General features: G+C 38.5%; 1 protein-coding gene across 1 annotated transcript in view; it reads right to left on the bottom strand.

Annotated features, from left to right (window-relative positions):
* The window catches only part of LOC131699533 (uncharacterized), a gene marked incomplete at its 5' end in the record, with an annotated part of 129,608 nt that overhangs the window by 68,948 nt on the left and 42,033 nt on the right, over positions 1 to 18,627 (bottom strand). Inside the window, 2 exons of the mRNA XM_058996617.1 lie at positions 8,476 to 8,639; positions 8,943 to 9,164. Coding sequence (XP_058852600.1) covers positions 8,476 to 8,639; positions 8,943 to 9,164 — 386 coding nt within the window. The remainder of the gene's footprint in view (positions 1 to 8,475; positions 8,640 to 8,942; positions 9,165 to 18,627) is intronic.

Here is an 18,627-nt window from a genome sequence, read left to right as displayed (position 1 = left end):
ATGTATGCATAACATATGTTTCAGGAATCCCTTTCCAAACGTTTCTTGAAAAAATGTGCCCTGATCTTCTCAATATGGTCATATAGAACGACAGGTGTTTGTTTACTCAGGCTATAACTGTTTTGTTTGTTTTCCTTCAATCAGATTGTGGTTTGCTGGATTGCTGAACCAGGATTGTAAACAGCATGAGCATGATATATCACACAGAAATTTGAGGTTAAATTTGTTTATGCTACTGGTCATCTGTCCTACCATTGTGCCACAGACACATTTTTAAATCAATATGATTTTATCTACATTAAAAGCGTTCAATTAATTAATACAATGCTGTTTCATTCCTTATAGCAAATATAGTTATTATTTTTATATAAATTTCAACTTCTGGTATGTGATTAGTAAACACAGTTGTATGGTTTAATAAAGTCATGAGTTTTAAATGTAAAAATGTCCTGTGAATGAATGCAAATTTTAACAGTTTTGAAGCTTTGACAGTATAGAATACACTTAATGAAAGCTTTTGACAATAACTCATGTGTATAAACATTTGGAACTGTGATTTGGCTTTCCTAAGCAAAAAATAAATAAATAAATCTTTACATTCAAGTTGTACAGTGCTCTGAAAATGAATGGATTTTGTAAGAGGTGATTTCTCAATGCGTACCCCTAGACTGTACAACCAAAGCAATCAACCAAAAGGGTCAATTTACTAATAATATTTTCCCAAAACCAATCAAGATATGAACTACAGTCAATAAATGTATTATATACGTTACATATTCAGGCATTAAGAGATTTTGTTTTCCAAATGACGTAAGGTTGATTAAGTATAACATTACATTTGCTTGTTTTCCTTTTCTACATCATTTATGTTATATCCAAAATGGAAATGAGACCCGTGTAGCTGCCCTTGCATTAACTTTGACCCATAGAACACCATTTCACTGCCATATACTGCAAGTGCAACTTAGTTGTCATTGACGATGGTACAGGTCAAGACCTAAACCCTGCCAAACTTGGAACTCCAGACCATGTTACATGGGTGTGGCTAGCGAGGGTCTGGGGAGGCATATTTTATAGTGGGTTGTGTAGAGACAGGAGTCTTGGTAACCTGAAAGTTTAAAAAGTACAGTAAAATAAATGACATGGCATGCCTGTCGCAGACTATTTATGTGGAATTCATATATGCAGGTATGTAGGAAATGTTAAAGATAACACATGCATGGCTGTCAGGTCGCCTGGCCCTGTTTCACATCCTAGGTCTTTTTACTTCAGCAATGTCTTTTTTTTTACTTTACCAATCCATGTCAGTCATGAGCAGGGCTTCCCAAACCTGGTCCTGGGTACCCCCTGTGTCTTCTGGTTTTCATTCCAACTGAGCTCTCAATTACTTAACTAAGCCCTTTATTGAACTAATCGTTTACTTAATTAGACCTTTTTGGGCTTTTTTAAATTCTCAGCTCCTAAAAAGTTACAGATTTCAAGTTACTTATACAATGTTGTAGTTAATTTGAAATCTCCAACTGTTTAAGAGCTGAAAAGAATTAAAAAGGTCTAATTAAGTTCAACTAGGGGTTCAATTAAGTAACTGAGAGCTCAGCTGGAATGAAAACCAGAAGACACTGGGGTCACGAGGACTGGGTTCAGGAAGCCCTGCATTAGGGGAAGCTGCTGGATGGTTAATGACAGGAAAGAATGTGTTAAAAGGGTGGGGACAAATTCAGTCTTTCACGAGAAAAGACCTTTGATGTGCAGCACTATGGAAGCCATACAAATAGAGTTGTCCTTAACCTACTGTAGTATAGTTCCAGAAATATATATATATCTTTTTTTTGTTGTTTTTTAAATGAAAATACACGTTTGTTAGACTTGCTTCTTTGAAACCTGCACATATGAGACCCACATAGTGAATAGATAAGCACGACAGGTAATATTTAAGCTTATGTTAGCTGTAACCATTTTAAATGTGTTTGATTAAGTAATTAAATATTTGTTTTAAATCATTTTTTACTTACCTGTAAATTTGATTAGTCCCAACTAGAGATGCTGTAGTGTAGTTTGACAGTAAGGCTTCATGTGGAAATATTCTGGAGCCCCTATAGGATTTACTCATGCACTCAATGGCAGACACCCCTGCTGTAAGAAAACTAGGCAGAAGAGCATTGCACACAACATGACAAGTTCAGGCAATTTTGGAGTTACAGTCATTTTAACAGTCTTATTCCTAAAGCAAAGGAAATGACAATGTATTTAATGGAGCATTCCTATTTTTTTCAAATCTCAGTGATTTGAATATGAGGTTGGCATCTCTGCAGGTTATCAGGGGACTGTTTGGATAACAGAAGCAGTCATAATGTATTTATTTAAAAAGTCAACCAGGAATATTACTCAGTGAGACCAAAGTCACATGTACAGTGAGTTTCCAGAGGCAGAAGACAGCAGATTGCAATGATTCCAAACAACATACAACAGGAAAAAAAAACAAGTGGGCACAATACCTTAGTTAGTTATCAGAACAAACAGACACAAACAATCAAAGAAACTTCAAGTCTGTACTTTTAAAATGTGATGTTGACCATCTCCACTGTTAGCTCATTCCATTAGGTTAGAAGGGTATGAAAAAGACCTTGAGACAGTTTAGTCGTGATTCTTGAGCACTTCTTGAAGCATACATTGATATAGTACGAAACCCAACACTGCTAAGATACTTAAGAAAAGGTGTTATTAATTGAATCAATCTCTGACTGTCGAAATGTTAATCATTCTAATTTACGACAGAGGATGCAATGAAGAGTTGCATTGGAAACATGTATTCAGCATTTTAACATTAAGCTTTTTAAGGGAGAATGCTGTTGACATAGTCATAAAAAGGCTAAATCATAGCTGTTACCAACTAAAGATGAGCACTCCATATTGCTCCAAGCCTACTACATAACATTAAGCGTCTCTAATTACTGTGTATTTACATAGTAGTTAATTAATAAACACATGACAACCTAACCCTTTTCTGATGCAATTGTGTAATAACATATATCGTGCAAAACAATTTACACATTAAGTACATTGTAACTATGAATAATAACGTTGTAATTATATGTAACTATACATGTATTTGCTAAGTAACTACTATGCAAATACACAGTAATTAGAGGGACTTAATGTAAAGTGTTACCGCCTACTAATTATTGTAGCATTGTGATTATTAAGTCAATCACAAATATATAAATAATTATTTAAATAGGAACAGCAGTCTGTTGAAACAGAATTTGAAGGTCTGTTTAAGAATGTATGGACTTTTTTTAAGCTGAAAAAAAAATCTGATATGCAAAGTCCTGTTTTTAGTATTCAAACTTCTGAAATAATCATTTATGCAGACCATATTTGCAATGCTCAGATACTTTCTTCAGTTAATGTAATTGACATCATTTTGGAACCAAGCAAGTCTTCATAAATCAAGAGATTCTGCTTCCCCCTTTTTTGGGAAGTGGGCTTTTAACTGTAACACATTTCTGGCCAATAATTAAATAAGTAACACTTTTTGTGATTCCCCAAGGGTGACACAGTTGTGAGTAGAAGGCATCTAAAGTATCGATGAGCTTTCATTGCAGTTAATAGCTTCAATAGTTTTTTTTTTCCTCCCCGTTGACAACCAAAAATACATTCTTGAAATGTATTTTTGTTTACGACTGTAAGTCGCCCTGGATAAGGGCTAAGAAATAAATAATAATAATAATAATAATAATAATAATAATAATAATAATAATAATAACCAACAGCATTCATCTTAATAAGCAGGACAAAGCAGTTGGCCCTTGCATTTCTTACACAGGGCAGCTTGGTTTTTAATAGTTGCAAAATTCAGGCATGTTATTATTATTATTTATTATTATTTATTTCTTAGCAGACGCCCTTATCCAGGGCGACTTACAATTGTTACAAGATATCACATTATTTTTTACATACAATTACCCATTTATACAGTTGGGCTTTTACTGGAGCAATCTAGGTAAAGTACCTTGGTCAAGGGTACAGCAGAGGTGTCCCCTACCAGGGATTGAACCCACAACCCTCCGGTCAAGAGCCCAAAGCCCTAACCACTACTCCACACTGCTGCCCCGCATGTGTAGAAGACGCAAGAATTGAGACAAATTATTTGACGTCTTGAGACTTTATTTATAAAGCTAGAGATTGCTAATTAGATCTAAAGCTGGCCTTTTCTATTAGCTTTAAAGGGAACTCCGGTGGGATTTGTATGCATTGAGTTACCAAAATCAGAACATTACAGCAGCCTTATTACTGCAGTCACTGTTCATTGAACACCCACACCACCGCCACCGAGTGTCAATTAAAGCCATTAAAGAAGTATTGCGTTTTCGTTGTGTCTAATAGAGGTTGGCAGGGCTTGCCTGTGCACTGTGGATTATGAAGAGAGAGACTGTAACTTGCAACGGGGTAATGTGTCTATTTAACATTTCTTTAAACATGTAAAATAACATGTAGACATATTTGTTTGATAGTTGTTTAACTAGCATATTCATGTATTAAAGAACCTCCATTGCAAATACACCAGGAATGGTGTTTGTCTATATGTCTGAAATTTCTTTAGGTTCTACTGTATAGTTACTAACTTACTTGACATTTATATTCGTGTGCACTTGAGATTAGTTAATCACTACTAAACGTTTAGCCACTTGCTAAACATTTAAACTTGATTCAGAGTCATCAGCCACTAAATTAACCCAGTAAGGTACTAAACTGCTTGGTTATCAGTTTACTTCCAGACTTCAACAAATTTTGACGGGGGGATTTATATTGTAGAGCCTCCTCTTTATGGCATAAAAAGCCCTGCGTGCTTTCTCCTTTAGTGCATTCACTGCCAGGTTAAAGCTCCCTGATGCATTGATGGTCAGACCCAGGTATGTGTAGCTGCTGGTGTGCTCTAGGGTGGTGTTGCCTAGAGTGAAGTGGTACTTATTTCCCTGAGATCTGGCTATTCTTCTGGAATATCATGACTCTGGTCATGTTCATGTTTACTGCCAGGGCCCAGGTCTGACAGTACTGCTCTAGCAGTGACAGGCTCTGCTGTAGCCCCTGCTCTGTGGGTGACAGCAGGACCAGGTCATCTGCATAGAGCAGGAATTTAACTTCAGTGTCATGTAGAGTGAGGCCAGGGGCTGCAGACTGCTCCAGCACTGTGGCCAGCTCGTTGATATAGATGTTGAACAGTGTTGGGCTCAGACTGCAGCCCTGTCTCACCCCACACCCTTGTGTGAAGAATTCTGTTCTTTTGTTGCCAATTTTCACACCACACTTATTTTCTGAGTATATCAATTTTATGATGTCATAGACTTTACCCCCTACACCACTTTGAAGAAGTTTAAGAAATAGCCCTTTATGCCAAATTGAATCAAATGCCCTTTTAAAGTCTATAAAGCAGGCGAATATTTTTCCTTTATTAGTGTGATGGACTTGTTTATTTATTAGGGTGTGTAGGGTGTAAACATGATCAGAAGTGCAGTGTTTTGGTAGGAATCCAATCTGACTCTTACTCAAGACACTGTGTTAGGTAAGAAAGGCCAGTATCCGGGCGTTAATGATACTGCAGAACACCTTCCCCAGATTACTGCTCACACAGATGCCCCGGTAGTTAATGGGGTGGAATTTGTCTCCACTTTTATATATGGGTGTTATAAGCCCTTGGTTCCAGGTCTCAGGGAAATACCCAGCTCTCAGTACGAGATTGAGGAGTTTGAGCAAGGCCTCCTGCAGCTTGGGGCTGCTGTGCTTCAGCATCTCAGCGTTGATGCTGTCCTTGAGTTTATCATTCAGCTCCTCCGCCGTGATTAGGGTGTCTAGGGGGTTCTGATTGTCCTTAATACAGGATTCTAATTTTTTTTGTTTTTCACAAATGGCATTTTGAGTTTTTTGTTCTTTGTATGTTATTCAAATCTTTTACAGCCAGAGTTACTCCTGTTTTTGTGTGTTTTGAAATGTTTGTATTAGGGTTTCTATTTCATTGGTGCCAATTGCTTCTTTGTATATTTCTGTGCTGTTTGGAGCCCATCTGTAGGAATGGTTTAGATTGTACATCTTACAGGGCTGTGTCTGTGTGTTGTTAATCTGCTCTGTTCTTTTTATGAACACAGTGATTTGGCTGTGATCTGACAGGGGTTTGTGGTCTGACAGTGAATGCATTAATAATGGAGGGGTCCAGGTCAGTGATGGCATAGTCCACCACACTGTTACCAAGAGCTGAGCTGTATGTAAACCTACCTAAAGAGTCCCCTCTGATCCTGCCATTCATGATATATAGGCCTAGGCCTTGACAGAGATTCAATAATTGTCTCCCATTTTTATTTACCACACTGTCATGGCTATTCCTGTTTGTAGTCATGTACGTGTGGTATAGAGGGGATTGTCCGAATATGTGGCTGTACCCCTGTGAGTTCATGAAGTCAGGCAGAGTGCCTGTTCTGGCATTAAAGTCACCGCAGAGCAGCACACTTCCCTGGGCCTGGAAGTGGCAGATCTCTGTCTGGAGATCGTGGAAGGTGTCTTCCTTGTAATAAGGGGAGTCCGATGGGGGGATGTAGGCTGCACACAGGTAGATATCTGTTTGGCAGGTGACAATGCTATTACTCATTTTTAGCCACAGGTGGGTCTCTCCTGTTCTTATTGGCCTAATAGAGTCGGTGAGCTCCTCTCTGTAACACACAATGACCCCCCCTGAGTCTCTGCCACGTTTTACGTGTGAGTGTTTCAGGGAGGGCACTATAATCTCCCTGTAGCCTGAGGGACAGTGAGTGGACACATCAGCACGGCACCACGTCTCGTGGAGAATAATTATATCTATGTTATTTATATTTCTGATGAATTCAGGGTCTGTGCTCTTCAGCCCAAACACTGACGAACACAAACCCTGAATATTCCAGGAGCTAATTTTAAGCGATCTCATATTTATAATTTAAGCTATTTATAATTATTATCTAGAATAAAATATAATGTCAGAAACATTGAACACAAATCAGTAACATGTTACACACTATTAAGTGTTTTCTTCTTATTTGTATTATTTTCTTATTCTAATTCTTATTATTAGTTGTATATTTCTTTTCTAATACATTTAGAGTGGGGTGTACTTAGCTTGTGATTTTGAAAATTAAGTTCAGGAGCTGCCGTATCTCCCCCATCTCAGAGCTGGCTAGGGTCCCTGGTTTGGAAGCAGCTGCTGCATAGCTGTGCTGCTGCTGCTCTGTCTGAGTGCTGTGCTGGAGCTGCTGCTGTTGCTGGATCTCTCTGGGCTGGGCTCTGCTGGGCTGGGTCCCTCTGGGCTGGGCTCTGCTGGGCTGGGTCCCTCTGGGCTGGGCTCTGCTGGGCTGGGTCCCTCTGGGCTGGGCTCTGCTGGGCTGTTGTAGTGTGTGCTGCCGGTGTCCAGGCTGCGGAGGCTGGTGTTCTTGGGGGGGTCTCCTCGTAAGCGTAGGGCTATGCTGTCCTTGGTGGTCGTCTGGTGTGCTCCTGTTTCGGGGGTGGCTGGTGGGGTCTCGGCCCATGGCAGTGTCCTTTAGGTTTTTGGCGATGATCCTAACGCCTTCCTGGTCGAGGTGTACATGATCGTACAGGTGCAGCGTGCTCAGGGTGGGGTGGTGTGCCAAGTGGACATTAGACAGAAGGGCACAGCCTCTGGAGATGTCACTGTTGATCCTCTGAATAGTGTGCTGGGGGACGTCCTCTCTGGGCAGCAGGGTGGAGATCACTATCTTCGCGCCAGGGAACTCCTTTGTGGCCTTCTCCGCTACTCTCCTTACCGACTCGGCCACATCTTCCCCCTGAGAGCCCAGGTCATTGGTGCCAGTGTGGATGATAATGTGCTCGGGGTCTCTCAGGGTCGACTGGCACAGCAGCTGGAGCGTCCTTTCTGTAGTTGGGCACCAGAATTTTGCTACCCGGCTGCTGGGGAAGAGTCTTCGCTGGTTCAGGTACTTCCCATTGGAGTTGATAAGAACGGCTATCTTGGAGCTGTATATTTTAGAAGCCTGTCTGCTTGAGGGAGTCTGTGTCTCTGGGGCAGTGTGTGTGATGTGGGAGGGAGGGGCAGTGTGTGTGGTGGGGGAGTGGGGGGTAATGTGTGTGGTGGGGGGGAGTGTCTCAGTGTCGGGGTGTGCTGGGGGAGTGGGGTGTGTGTTTGGATCAGTGTGTGTGTGGGATGATGTGGTGTGTGTATCGGTGTCGGTGTCAGTCAGACAGGCCCTGCTTGCTGGAGCTCCCGTGTTCTTGGGCTGGCTGTAGCGTTACTGTGCCGGGTGGGGGGGAGAAGGTGTGACTCTGAGTAGCTGCTCTCTGACTCTATATGCTCCTCTCTTTGCGCTGCAGCTCCTCTCTCAGCTTGGCCAGCTCGTTTCTCAGGGCCTCGTTGTCCTGCCACAGCTCTCCCATCTCAGCTCCCAGCTCCCTGATGGAAGCCCTGGCCTCGTTCCTCACCTGCCTCACCTCGTCTCTTATCTGCTGCACGAGGTCGTTCTCTGTCAGCGTGGTCAGAGTGAACTCCTTGAATTCTGCAAACTCCACTTCCAGCAGTGAGAGGCATTCCTTCAAGTGCTGCACTGTGCTGGGCAGTCTGGGGGTGAGCGGGAGGGTGCGGGGGTCTGCAGTGGGGGAGCTGCAGGGGGCTGTGTTTGCAGTGTGGGGTCTGCAGGGGGCTGTGTCTGCGGTGTGGGGAGCTGGCTGCTGTTCTGGGTCTAGTACCTCTGGGTTTTTTTTCTCCTTCTCAGCCAGTTCTTTTAGAGCCTGGAAATCTTTCTCGAATGGTTCAAGGCTGGCCTCAGTTCCCTGAATCATAATAGTGCCATTATAATACACATTGATGCTGAGCCTTGTGCTGTCAGGGTCAGTTTCATCTCCTATACGCAGTTGCCTTCCTTTGCAAATCCCTCTCAGCTTGATATTACTATGTGCTGTGCAGAGGGTTGTGTGCCAGGCAGTTGGGTGCTCTGTATAGAACAGCAGGTTGGTTTTGGTCCTCTTGTCCCCAGCCAGGCTGCAGTCTGCTATCAGTGTCTCTGGGGACTCCTTCATTAGCTTGTTCTTATACAGCTTCTTTGCCTTTGCACTGGTGACCTCATCAGGGTATCGGATTACACTGCTAGTCTGGCCCCTCCCATTTTGCAGGGCTAAATTGATACATTTATCCATTCCGACCAACTGTCAAATACCAACTGCCAAATACCAACCACTTTTAGCTGCTTTCAGTAACTGAGAGTTTTTAGCTATTAGGCTTTAGTTAATTTGTTGTATTAAAAAGGCTTACCTTTTATTTTCCTCTTCAGTTCTTTTTTTATTTCTTTCTTTCTGTTTATTTCAATTTGTCTGTTTCTTTCTGTTTCTATTTCTTTCTGTTTCTTTTTTTCTCTTTCTTTCTTGTTTAATTTTCCTGGATGTCTTATTTCTGTAGTAAAAGCTTTCCATTTGTTTTTTATTTGTCCTTACTGATTTATATTCTTAATTCTCACAATTAAATTTACTCTAGATTAACATTTTTTTAATTTAAATTAAGAGCTCATCTTGCTGCTGGGGAAACGGCAGAAAAACATATACAAATTAAAAAACAAATATACATTTTACAAACAACTATGCAATTTAGGGATTGCATTTAAAAAGTAATTTTCAAACAAGCTTTGCAAGATTTGCAATAAAATGCAGACCAAGAGGTAAGGCATTGCATTAAGACAATAATATGTGTTCAACACTTCTCAAGGCATAACTGTGAGGATAACTTATTCATATTTATGAGAGAGGGTCATGATAGGAGCCTCATCAAAAGTAATTGTTTTAAGGTTTTACATATCAGAAATCAAAAAGAGTGTCACTTGAAATACATTGTGATCATTAATAGCTTTAAAAAAATCTTTAAAATAGGCATTTTATGTATAAGGGAACTGGGAGGTCTATAAAGTAATGGCAATACACATTAGGTGAGATTCACTGGAATCATTTTGTTAACTCTATCCTACAACATGTTTTACTTCAACTTCATGTAATGTCCGCATTATAATTTCTTTCCAGGTGTCATGCATGCAATGTACTCTTTCAGCTGTAAGCCTTGCTTCCACTATTTCTTCCATATTTAATTGCTTTTGGTTTAAATCCACTTTACCTTTCTGTGACTACCTTGACGACTGTAGTTGATAGTAGCCAAGGGACAAGAGAATTAATTTGTTAATCTTTTGCTTCTGTTAATCTACAAAATGGATGGATGAGCACGGAAATTGCTCAATTTCCCACAGCTCAATAAATAAATATCAAGTCAGCTGTCCAATATGTTCATGCATGGAATTTCAGTCACCATTATGGTTCCTTAGAGCTTTCTTTGTAACCTTTATTTATTGTGTTTATTTGTTGTATGAATTTCTACTTTACAGCTGCTTGATGCACTTGTTTGCACTTAAATTGATACATTATATATTCTCCATTTATCTAATAGTTAACTACCTTTTTAGTATCCTATTATGTGTGGTATTGTCTATTCTCTCTTGTTTCTGTTTTAATCATTAATGGTTATGCATACTAACTATTCAAAAAAGTGACAGCTTTTTTCAACTCAGTCGAAAGTATTTCTATTGGATTGAGATCTGGTGATTGTGAAGGCCATTCCAGAACTTTTATCTTCATTTTATTCAAGAATTCCGCAGTTACTGAGCTGTATGCTTTGGTTTGTTGTCATGTTGGAAGATAACTGTCTGACAATCAGCCAATGAGCAGATGGTATCATTGTACATTATGGAATGTTTTGAGACATGGCTGAATTCATTCAATCACAGTATTGCTCTGATTGCAGATTTTGGTATTCCATATTTGTTTGCTGTAGTCTGGTACGAGTGCTTTTCTCAACCGTGAATCTAACCCCTTTATCTTGACCATCATCTGATGTGTTGCCAAAAAAATTCTTCTTCAACAAATGTCGGACATAATTGTCTATTTTTCTGGCTATATGACTTTGTAATGCAGCTTAATTACTGTGTAATTGTTTTCAATCAATTATTATATTTTTTAATTAGTTCTATTTACATTTTTACAGACTTTTAATGTAAAGGTGCCAATACTTTTCTTATGAACAAAGTGTTGTTTTTTTTTGTTAAAGATTGTTTATTAATTTAAACTATCAGCAATTTGGTCTTTGTCATAGTAATGAGTGGCTAATGTTCACTAAATGCTTGTATTTAACATATTTCCTTGAATTATCTTATATTAAGTGTAGGGTGCCAATATGTTTGTCTGTAACATAAACTGAACACTGATTTTTATTTTATACAACAATTGGACAATTTATATCAGTCATATCCATACTATATATATATATATATATATATATATATATATATATATATATATATATATATATATATATATATATATGTATATATATACAGTACTGTGCAAAAGTTTTAGGCAGGTGTGAAAAAATGCTGTAAAGTAAGAATGCTTTCAAAAATAGACGTGTTAATAGATTATATTTATAAATTAACTAAATGCAAAGTGAGTGAACAGAAGAAAAATCTACATCAAATCCATATTTGGTGTGACCACCCTTTGCCTTCAAAACAGCATCAATTCTTCTAGGTACACTTGCACAAAGTCAGGGATTTTGTAGGCATATAGTCAGGTGTATGATTAAACAATTATACCAAACAGGTGCTAATGATCATCAATTCAATATGTAGGTTGAAACACAATCATTAACTGAAACAGAAACAGCTGTGTAGGAGGAATAAAACTGGGTGAGGAACAGCCAAACTCAGCTAACAAGGTGAAGTTGCTGAAGACAGTTTACTGTCAAAAGTCATACACCATGGCAAGACTGAGCACAGCAACAAGACACAAGGTATTTATACTGCATCAGCAAGGTCTCTCCCAGGCAGAAATTTCAAGGCAGACAGGGGTTTCCAGATGTGCTGTCCAAGCTCTTTTGAAGAAGCACAAAGAAACGGGCAACGTTGAGGACCGTAGACGCAGTGGTCAGCCAAGGAAACTTACTGCAGCAGATGAAAGACACATCATGCTTACTTCCTTTCGCAATCGGAAGATGTCCAGCAGTGCCATCAGCTCAGAATTGGCAGAAAACAGTGGGACCCTGGTACACCCATCTACTGTCCGGAGAAGTCTGGTCAGAAGTGGCCTTCATGGAAGACTTGCAGTCAAAAAGCCATACCTCCGACGTGGAAACAAGGCCAAGTGACTCAACTATGCACGAAAACACAGGAACTGGGGTGCAGAAAAATGGCATCAGGTGCTCTGGTCTGATGAGTCAAAATTTGAAATATTTGGCTGTAGCAGAAGGCAGTTTGTTTGCCGAAGGGCTGGAGAGCGGTACACAAATGAGTGTCTGCAGGCAACAGTGAAGCATGGTGGAGGTTCCTTGCAAGTTTGGGGCTGCATTTCTGCAAATGGAGTTGGGGATTTGGTCAGAATTAATGGTCTCCTCAATGCTGAGAAGTACAGGCAGATACTTATCCATCATGCAATACCATCAGGGAGGCATCTGATTGGCCCCAAATTTATTCTGCAGCATGACAACGACCCCAAACATACAGCGAAAGTCATTAAGAACTATCTTCAGCGTAAAGAAGAACAAGGAGTCCTGGAAGTGATGGTATGGCCCCCACAGAGCCCTGATCTCAACATCATCGAGTCTGTCTGGGATTACATGAAGAGAGAGAAGCAACTGAGGCTGCCTAAATCCACAGAAGAACTGTGGTTAGTTCTCCAAGATGTTTGGGCCAACCTACCTGCCGAGTTCCTTCAAAAACTGTGTGCAAGTGTACCTAGAAGAATTGATGCTGTTTTGAAGGCAAAGGGTGGTCACACCAAATATTGATTTGATGTAGATTTTTCTTCTGTTCACTCACTTTGCATTTTGTTAATTGATAAATATAAACTATTAACATATCTATTTTTGAAAGCATTCTTACTTTACAGCATTTTTTCACACCTGCCTAAACTTTTGCACAGTACTGTATATATAAATATACAGTACTACGTTCTATCTTGAAATTAGAACGTAGAAACAAACGATGATGACATTAGATTTGCAATGCCCAGTGTTGTATTGGCTATTAGTTAGGGGTACATACAGTTGGCCAGTCATATAAGGTGCTTGAACAGGAACGTGGTCTTTGTCATATAAAACCTGATAGTTGTGTTGACACAAAAAATGCCTTTAATGGTATTGTTCTGTAGAAATTCTGCCTCTGTCTTATTCTAGTAGCGTGACCAACCCCATCAATTATTTTTAAAACAACAAACGTAACCCTAACACTAACCTTACCTCTCAACCCTATTGTAACCAAATGTGTGACACATGGACAAAATCAAGGGTAAGGTATCAGAAATGTGCCAATTCAGATATAAGAATAAATGGATTAGAATAAAACGCTTTTCCAAAAGAGTAATTTTTGAGTATGTATGATTGTTCAATGAGGTGAAATACCAAATCCTTCTAAAGAGATGCAATATTGTTTGTAATAATCCATTGAGAGGCTTGCAGTAAGAAGCAATGTGTGTGGAGCTAGACATGAAGAGCAAGGAATAGAATGGTGACCTTAGACTTAGTTGGAGCTCACTCAGGTTAAACTAGTGTATTGAATTATTTAGGTTTTATCTTACAAGCTGAACTAAACTGTTTATTGTTTTTGCTGATGAGTCAAATGTGAAACATTTTTAGACATTACATTGTTTTGGGGGATGCATGGCAAGTGATATGGTATGGAATGCTAAAGAGCAGGGACCATCTTCTAAGCTTCTTTGTAATGTGGCTTGAAGAGTTTGTGTCTTTGTGTACTTCAATATGTCCATACAATATATGTTTCAGTTATACAGAGAGGCTAAATGTTATTGGATGTTGATTGTGAAAATTAGGAGTGTACAGGGCAGTAGTAGTTGGTGTATTAATTGAATTAGCTTAATATTAAAATATCAATATTAAGTGGTTATATGTAACTATATTATTTAAACATTAGTCGATATGCAGTAGTAATAAATGACTTCTCCACTGCAAATTAAATGCACTGTGCTTTGCTGTAGAAATTAGCTAAATTGATTTAAGAGAAAAATGTTTTCAACCATCCTTTCCAGCAAAATAAGCAGAGATCAAAACTTCTTCTGTTTATGCGTGAAATAATGCATTTAAGGCATTTGTTGGTACGCTTTCTATCTGACTTGATTCTAAATCAAGCAAACATATAAATAACAAATTAAAAGCAATTTGCAGAATTAAGCATCATGAATGGCAGCAGCAGAATATCCAGATGGTGAAATGGAACAGGTTATTTTGAAATGTCTTCCTCCAGTGACAACAGTGAAAACAAATGAGTCTGAGTACTGGCAGAATGCACATTTTTAATCTACAGCATGTGTATATAATGCATTAGTGATTAAACCTCATATTATTCTGTAAAGATCATTGTTATTGTGATTATAGATTTCTTTCATTTCTTTCAGAGTTCTAAACAGTATTCTTATATTTTCTTTGACTGCTGTTAAACTGTTGTTTAAAATATTATGGGCTGGTTTCATAGAACCAGATTTCCTTACCTGAGGTATAGTAGGGTAGAGATAATTATGATCAGTGAAACCATGTCAGAGTAAAGTGGAAATACTAAGGTCAAACTTTAATTAACTAAGTCAAACAGACAAACGTTTTGCTGAAACATGTATCTAATTGACTTTGTACCAGTCATGTCTGTTTTCAAAGCACTAAACTGATGAAGGGACTGACATTTGTCTACTTTGTTTTTTACAGTGGTTTTGAGGATTCAAATACAGTTTCCTGTATGTTACAGAGCAGCCCAATCCATTCCAGTACTTGTTCCAGTATTGTACAGTACTTCATTTTTTTAATCAAGTAGTACCTAGTCTTTTTGCATCCAGGGTGTTAAATCAAGTAATTAAGGACATGGTTGGAACTTGGTCTTGTTTCGAAATGGCCTGAAATCTTAACAGTTTATGGCTTCTTTGACAATGTTCTAGAACAGTGTCATGAATATCACATTTTAATTAATTAATTAATTAATTAATTAATTAATTAATTAATTAATCCATTATTTCATCAAAACCTTCAAATAACTTGTGGGTTAAAGCTTTGAGTGTAGGATACATCTATATAGCTATTCATTACTCTTGTTTTTTTAATGTCATTAATGCTTCGAGGATTGCTAAAATTTGCATATTAATTAAGATGATTTAAATAGCATTAGACAGGAGATAATGATGATGTTACTCATTTAAGCCTGTGACATTTTAGGGAATTTCCTGTCTGAAGAAAAGTGGGAGCTGTCAAAGCAGACATGACAGGTACAAATTCAGATAGTCCACAACAGCAACTGCACAGTGGGGTTTCACATCCTAATTCAGTCTGCCCTCCACTCATTTGTACTGATGAATACTACTTCTGGGATTAAGAGGAGGACCCATGTGGGGATCAGCAGGGGTGGGTATTGGGACTGAGGGTCTGTATTGCAGTATACTGCCGACAATATTGCGATACATATTGGAATTCAACACAGAATGAAGCTGATGTTGATTTTTTGCTACTGCAATAAATCTACATCTATTAACTGAGCTTTTTGTAATTTGCATAGAATTTAAAGTATTAGAATGTAATATGACACATTAAACTCTTGTGTGAAATGCCCACTAACTCATTTTTGTTGGGTCCTCTGAAGTACGTGCATGTGCTCCCAATAAAATAGAAAAACAGTGCTGGTTTGAAAGCTATTTAAAATTCTTTAAAAACATTGATTTTAAATGTATTTATACAATTTTTATTATAAATAATATATATTTTTTTCATTTTATATTAAACATGTTTTTCAAAAGTGCGTCCTATGGCTGTGGCCATAAACACAGCTGCTTTATATGTCGGTTAGTGCAGAGACCTGGGGTTTGGAATAAACGACTGACCTTGCTTTTAAGATTTAATATATATTACAAAAGCATAAATAAGTGCTACACATTTATTTAAAATAAAAAATAAAAAATAAATTATCAAACTATCAACAATTTGTATAGAAAAAGAAATCCAGCTCCTTGAAGGGGTGTCCCACCTACTCGAATTGCATCATATCGAGCCCTGGTCCTCATTGGATTGTAAAATATGTTGCTTACTGGCAACATCATGCACTGAAACCTAAATCCAGGGGAGAGATTTTGACAATTATATTTTGTTGCCTTCAGGCATGCAGTAGAGGGTTAAAGTACCTTTTTCTGATACTAATTATCAAAAATGCAGATGCTCTTTAAACAAATTACACATTTCAAGTGTACATTTTTAATTTCAGCCTCACTTATTCATTCATATCCATGACTTTAGTTTATAAGTGACTCTAGTCATGTGGACACAATGTTAACATTATGCATTGAGATGTTGCATTTAAGAATGTTCTCTCTGCAACATTCTCTGCAGTGGTTGGACTCCACGACTGGGGGAGTCAAGGGCCTGGCTGAGTTGAGTGAGGTGGAGGCTGCCAGAGAACACCCTGCTGTGCTGTGCAGAGTTGCGTTGGAGGGGAGAGGGGAAACTATGATCTGTGAGTACGGGCCGCCAGCTGATGAACATGAAGTAGAAGTTGTGGATAGCTGTGAAGCTAATTGGTGTGGAGTACGAATGGGAGGACATCAGGACACTATGCTGCAACAATGTAACGATTTGAACCTGTATGAAAATGAACTGGTGTTTACAGACTGCACTTCTGATAAACTTAAGTTTGTGAAAAATGTCAACGCTAATCATGATTCACAAAGGAATGTCTGGAAATCTGAGCGTCAACAAAAAGGACATAAATTGACTGGGTTGGGTAAAAATTTAGCTGTACAAAAGTAAAAACAATGGCTGTTGGCAAATGGCAAAGTAGTACTCAAAGCAAAGACTGAATATTTTATAAACATAATAAATGAAGCAAAGGGAAAGAGTAAAATTATCTGGAAGCAATTAGATAGTCTAACTAAAAGAAAAAGACAAAATGCTCATGAGGGATATCAACTAAAACAATGCATCTTGTGTTATGTAAATGACACTTATGTTATTATTGTATGTGTCCCTGACAAATAAATAAATAAATAAATAAATAAATAAATAAATAGCCTGCACTCCACCACAGCTGTCAAGGGCAGTGTCTTTCAGAGCATCCTAGAATTCTGCACACTTCTTCCCAGGAGGATAGCAGCTTTTACTTCACTTACATGTGGGCTTTTCTTTAGCTTTATTGAAGTGATGGGACAGACAAGAGATTCACGATTGTTTCAGGTTAAATATCCAAAATATGACCATTTGATGAATGGGATCTTTTAAAACAATCACAGTTAAACTAATAATGTCGTGTTTTGCCTGCTATTCGTATTTGTTAATCGGTGAATGAAATAAATAGTTGGCAGAACCACGTAATTCCCAGTGCATTGTTTGGAAACAGGTGTGTCCAGTTTTGAAGGTTTCTCTGATTTGGGGCACTGTGGCATGTCCATTGCTTGTCACAATAAGTTGCACATGTCTGCGTATTTGATCTGTCATGAGCCAGTAGCTACTGGAGTTGGGCTTTCCAGAGGTGTTTTTTTGCAAATGTTTCCATTCCAGGAACACCTAGGAGACTGTCTAGATGGATACGTTGACAACAGCAGCCACCGTGTTGAGGGACAGACCAGTTGCAAGCACCCACTATACCCCTTGTGAAGTCACTTAGATCCTTCTCATTCTCTGTATAAGCATTTAAAGGTTTTATTACCTATTTTTTTATCTGCGACATCTGGTTGATTTTACAGAAGGGAACAAATGTTACATTTTTACAGGTTTTATCCCCCTTTACAACATCCCAAAGGTATTACAAAAAGGGCATTTCATTTTTCCAATTTGCATATTTTAAAATTAAAATAATGTCCTACATTCCCATTAGGTTCACATACACCGTTTCACACTAGGCTTAAACAGAGTAGCGATGGCTCCCTTCAGCTATATTCTCTACTCTTCAGGGTTACATCAGACTGAAATTAGATTGTGAATTAATCTAACTGCAAAAGTAATCTCACCCCCGAGTTTTATACCAGATGAATTACTGAGGGAGCACACCCACACTGCCTGTAACTAATATCGATTTTGGCCATGGTTTGCCGTGATCACTGCCTTGACACAACGTGGCATGACTCCACAAGGGGCTGGGAAGTGTCTTGAGGGATGTTAATACATTCAATCATTAATATTTCATGCAGTTGATGCAGAGGGAGGTAGAGGATCGTGATCACAAATGTGTTCCAGTTCATTCTAAACATGCTCATTTGGACTGAGATTCGGGATTGTGGTGGCTGTAGAATATGCCTGAAGTCTGTCGTGCCCCTCAAACCAGGGGTGCTTTATCATCTTGAAAAATGATTAGTGTTTTTTTTATTAAATATCCTTACGCCAAATAAAATAGTCCCATGTATACACTAAGTTAAGATGATTAAATTAATTCAATTAAAACATGTAAAAAGAAAGTAAATCATTTTTTTGATAGTCTGCACATTGCAATTGAAAAAAAATACACCAGGGGGTTGTAGTTGAGACGGCACAGAGTTATAATTTTTTTTCTTGCTGTCAGTGCAGACACATGGAGA

This window comes from Acipenser ruthenus, chromosome 22, assembly GCF_902713425.1.
Source record: "Acipenser ruthenus chromosome 22, fAciRut3.2 maternal haplotype, whole genome shotgun sequence".
Classification (NCBI taxonomy): domain Eukaryota; kingdom Metazoa; phylum Chordata; class Actinopteri; order Acipenseriformes; family Acipenseridae; genus Acipenser; species Acipenser ruthenus.
Note: the sequence above shows the minus strand (reverse complement) of the source record. Positions and strands in the feature narration are given on the sequence as shown.